Source organism: Cucurbita moschata, unplaced genomic scaffold, assembly GCF_002738365.1.
Source record: "Cucurbita moschata cultivar Rifu unplaced genomic scaffold, Cmos_1.0 Cmo_Scf00005, whole genome shotgun sequence".
NCBI lineage: Eukaryota > Viridiplantae > Streptophyta > Magnoliopsida > Cucurbitales > Cucurbitaceae > Cucurbita > Cucurbita moschata.
In genome coordinates, this window is record NW_019268521.1 from 2,954,775 (window position 1) to 2,958,721 (window position 3,947).

The 3,947-nt window shown below is 37.3% G+C and overlaps 1 protein-coding gene across 1 annotated transcript; it reads left to right on the forward strand.

The window, feature by feature from the left end:
* Positions 1 to 83: 83 nt before the first annotated feature.
* On the forward strand, positions 84 to 2,965 carry LOC111443522 (WAT1-related protein At4g08300-like). The gene is made up of 7 exons (XM_023081366.1): positions 84 to 362; positions 450 to 512; positions 612 to 728; positions 1,604 to 1,847; positions 1,991 to 2,149; positions 2,238 to 2,389; positions 2,481 to 2,965. The coding sequence occupies exons 1-7, from the start codon at positions 151 to 153 to the stop codon at positions 2,668 to 2,670; spliced, it is 1,137 nt and encodes a 378-aa protein (XP_022937134.1). The 5' UTR covers positions 84 to 150; the 3' UTR covers positions 2,671 to 2,965.
* The last annotated feature ends 982 nt before the right edge of the window (positions 2,966 to 3,947 follow it).

The window sequence follows — 3,947 nt, forward strand, 5'->3', positions numbered from 1 at the left end:
AAAAAAAAAAAAAAAAAAGCCAATTTATTACGTTAGTGCTTTGCCTTTTTTTGAGCTATAAGAAGCCCTTAACCTTTCACCCTTTCTTCACCACCCTCATACCCTTCAATCTAGAGAGAGACAGACACAGACACAGAGACAGAGACAGCCATGGGTGCTGACACTGGCCTTGCTATGTTTTGTGGTCTCATTCATAAAATCAAACCCTACTTAGCTATGATCTCCTTGCAATTCGGCTACGCCGGGATGTACATCGTTACCATGCTGTGTTTCAAAAAGGGTATGAACCATTACGTTCTTGCTGTCTATCGACACGTCGTTGCCACCATTGTCATCGCTCCATTCGCTTTCGTCCTTGAAAGGTTCGAAAATGCTAGATTTTGAATCTGGGGTTACTGGTTATGGTTATGGTTACGGTTACGCTCTAACTCGGGTTTTTTTTGCTTTAGGAAAATAAGGCCGAAGATGACATTCCCGATTCTCGCTCGGATATTGGCGCTCGGCTTTCTCGAGTAATTATCACATGCATGGATTTATGTGTTTTTATTCGGAGGAATTAAGGTTTTTTTTATTAAATTATTTTTTTTTTTTTTTTTTTTTAATGAGAACAGGCCTGTGTTGGATCAAAATTTGTACTATGTGGGTCTGAAACTTACCTCAGCAACATTCACCTCTGTCACTATCAATATTCTTCCTGCTGTTACCTTCATTATGGCTCTCATTTTCAGGTGTTTTTCTTTTTTTACTGTTCATTTTCCTTAATTTTGAATTTTCTTGTCTATTTTCCGCATCCCATTTTTCCTTGTCGGTTGTGTTTAATTATTTACTGATCCATTACTGTTAATATTTTAGTAGGTTAAAATGGAATTACCTTAACGCTACATAAGTAACTAAAATTTTCACCTATTTATTTATTATATTATTTGTTTCCCTTGAACTAACAATTAATTAGTGTGAGATCTGTTCGAGAAGAGAACGAGTGCCAACGAGGATGCTGGGCTTCGAAGGAGGTGAATTGTGAGATCCCATGTTGGTTTGAGAGAAATGAAACGTTCTTTGTAAGAGTGTGGAAACCTCTCTCCAATCGATCCGTTTTAAAAATCTTGAGAGGAAGTCGGGAAATCTCTCTCCAACCAATCCGTTTTAAAAACCTTGAGAGAAAGTCGGGAAATCTCTCTCCGGCCGACCCGTTTTAAAAACCTTGATAGGAAGCCCAAAAGGGAAAGACTAGAGAGGACAATATCGGCTGTCGGTGGGGCTAGACATCTCTCTCCAGCTGACCAATTTTAAAAACCTTGAGAGAAACCCCAAAACGAAAAGATCAAAGAAGACAATATCTGTTGTCGGTGGACTTGGGCATTCCTCTCCAGCCCACCCGTTTTAAAAAATTTGAGAGAAAACCGAAAATGGAAAAACCAAAGAGAACAATATATGATGTCTGTGGGCTTAGACAGCTAAAAATAGCTAAAAATAAAATAAAATAAAGGTTTTAAAAACTACTATTTTAATATTAAATATTTTTATTTTTTAAATTTCATTTAACTATTTTTTTCAATAAACATAAAAAAAAAATGAAAATAATTTATTGAATTTTGTGAATCAGGCTAGAAAGAGTGAACTTCAAGAAGGTTCGTAGCATTGCAAAGGTGGTCGGAACATTGGTGACGATCGGCGGAGCAATGGTGATGACTCTATACAAAGGACCCATCGTCGACATCTTCCACGGCCAAGGACGCCATGCCGCCCACCAAAGCAGCGGCAGCGAATCCTCCGACCAGCACTGGGTCCTCGGCACTCTCATGCTCCTTGGCAGCATCGTCGGTTGGTCCGGCTTCTTCATCTTACAAGTAATTCTCGAAAGTTCTCTATTTATAATCACAAAAGATATGAAAAAAAATAATAATAAATGAATACAAGATATTTATCTCCCATAAAAAAAAAATATATATATATATATAATAATGTCTGACTCTGGCGACCCTGTTTTTAGTCGTTCACACTGAAGAAATACCCGGCAGAGCTGTCGTTGACCGCCTTGATATGTGTAGCCGGCACGGTGGAGGGCTCCATTGTTACCCTTATTATGGAGCGCGACATGAGCGTCTGGGTCATCGGCTGGGACTCTCGGCTTCTCGCCGCCGTTTACACCGTAAGCCAAAAATAAATAAATAAATAAATAAATAATTCTCCTTTTATTATTTAAATAATTAATTAAACAAATATAAATATATTTTTAGGGTGTGATATGCTCTGGACTTGCATATTACATACAAGGCGTGGTAATTCGTGAACGTGGCCCTGTTTTTGTTACCTCTTTTACCCCTCTCTGTATGATTATTACCGCCATCCTTGGCTCCATTGTTTTGGCCGAGCAAATTCACCTCGGAAGGTAACTTTTTTCTTACCTTCCCATAATTAATAATAATTTAGTTTTTTAAAATTAAATTCATAATTAATTTTTTAAATATTTAAATTTGCAGCATAATCGGAGCCATTTTCATAGTGATGGGACTATACTTAGTGGTATGGGGCAAAGCCAAGGACCATATAAACAAACCGACGAACCAAAAAAGCGGCGCCGCCACTGAATTACCGATCACCGCCGAGCCGGAAACCACCACCACCACTCTCTCCGCCGAGCGCTGCTCTTCCAAGGCTCCACCGGCGTGATCATTGTGAGAGCTGTCGAATCATGAAGAAATGAAAGAGGCGGCCCATTTTTATTTTGTCAACTTTTTGGTTTTTCGTTAAATTTTAATTTTCTCATCGGCATCTTAATATATATAAATGTTGGGGTGTTTTTCGTCTTTTTCTTTCTTTTTTTTTTTTGGTGGGTTTAAAATTTAAATATATATATATTTATAAATGTTCGAGTTTTGGCTCGTGTTCTCTCTTTGTAATATGTAGAAACTATGGGGCTTCGAGTTTATTACGATGATGTTTATAAAGATCGTATAATTCTACATATATTTTGTTGCGTTTTCTTCTGATTTTAAATAAAGAAATTACGTTATTAATTTAATAAAATTGGTCGTCTGTATTTTCAATCCACGAGACACTGTGACTAAGTCGAGCAAACAGTTTGTAGGAGCTTACTACTCTTTATATATTTTTGTTCAGTTATAGAGACGTTGTCGGCAGGTTTTTATCATGTGGGAGAAGTAAAAAGCTCGTAGGGACCAGTTCACCACTCTCTATCTTTCCATTTAACCTATGGAAAGACCGACACCTGGTTTATCATATATGGTAAGCAAAAAGCTTGTTTGGGCTCACTGATCTCCGTCTTTTCATTCAATTTCTGGAGACTATTGTTGTTGGGTCAATCATGCATGTGGAGATCAAGCAAAAAGTTTACGGGGGCTCACTACTCTATCTTTTCTTTATGTATTTCCGTCGTTTAGTTATAAATCAAAATTTTTAGATCCAGCTGGAATATAAGCAGCTTCACGTGAGTATACTGTTATTATCGATTCCGGGAAATACTCAGTAATCGTCGTTTGAAAAAAAACAAAAGATAAAAGGAAAAGAGAATGAATCCTATAACAATTTCAAAGGTGGACATGATGAGATTCTAAAATAAAGGAGATTGAACGTGGAAATGAAAGAACATTCACCATGGCTTTATTAAAAAGAACTTTCACGTCGAGATAGGGATTAAAGAAACTTGCAGATGACCCGAACAAAGACTCGTTTCGAGAATCTTTTAGGGTTAGCCTCCGACTTTCGAGTAAATTTCAATTGTACCCTCAAAATTTAAAGGATTTTCAGTTTTTATTTTTTATTCAGAAGGTCGTGGTAATATAAGTAGTGTGTTACCTACGTAGGGAGAAGACCGGTTGACTTTTAACGGCAAATGCGGTTATTGTCTGTCGTTAGACTATGGTTGGTTAAGGAAAAAACATGTTGGCATACCATTTACGGACATGGTAAAAGAGTCTATAGAATGC

What these genes read in the sequence shown, in the direction of transcription:
- LOC111443522 (XM_023081366.1), top strand. Translation starts at nt 151, where the DNA reads ATGGGTGCTGACACTGGCCTTGCTATGTTTTGTGGTCTCATTCATAAA. An exon ending in CCGGCTTCTTCATCTTACAA is followed by an intron (nt 1,848 to 1,990) that starts GTAATTCTCGAA and finishes CCCTGTTTTTAG; the next exon opens with TCGTTCACACTGAAGAAATA. An exon ending in TTCTCGCCGCCGTTTACACC is followed by an intron (nt 2,150 to 2,237) that starts GTAAGCCAAAAA and finishes ATATATTTTTAG; the next exon opens with GGTGTGATATGCTCTGGACT.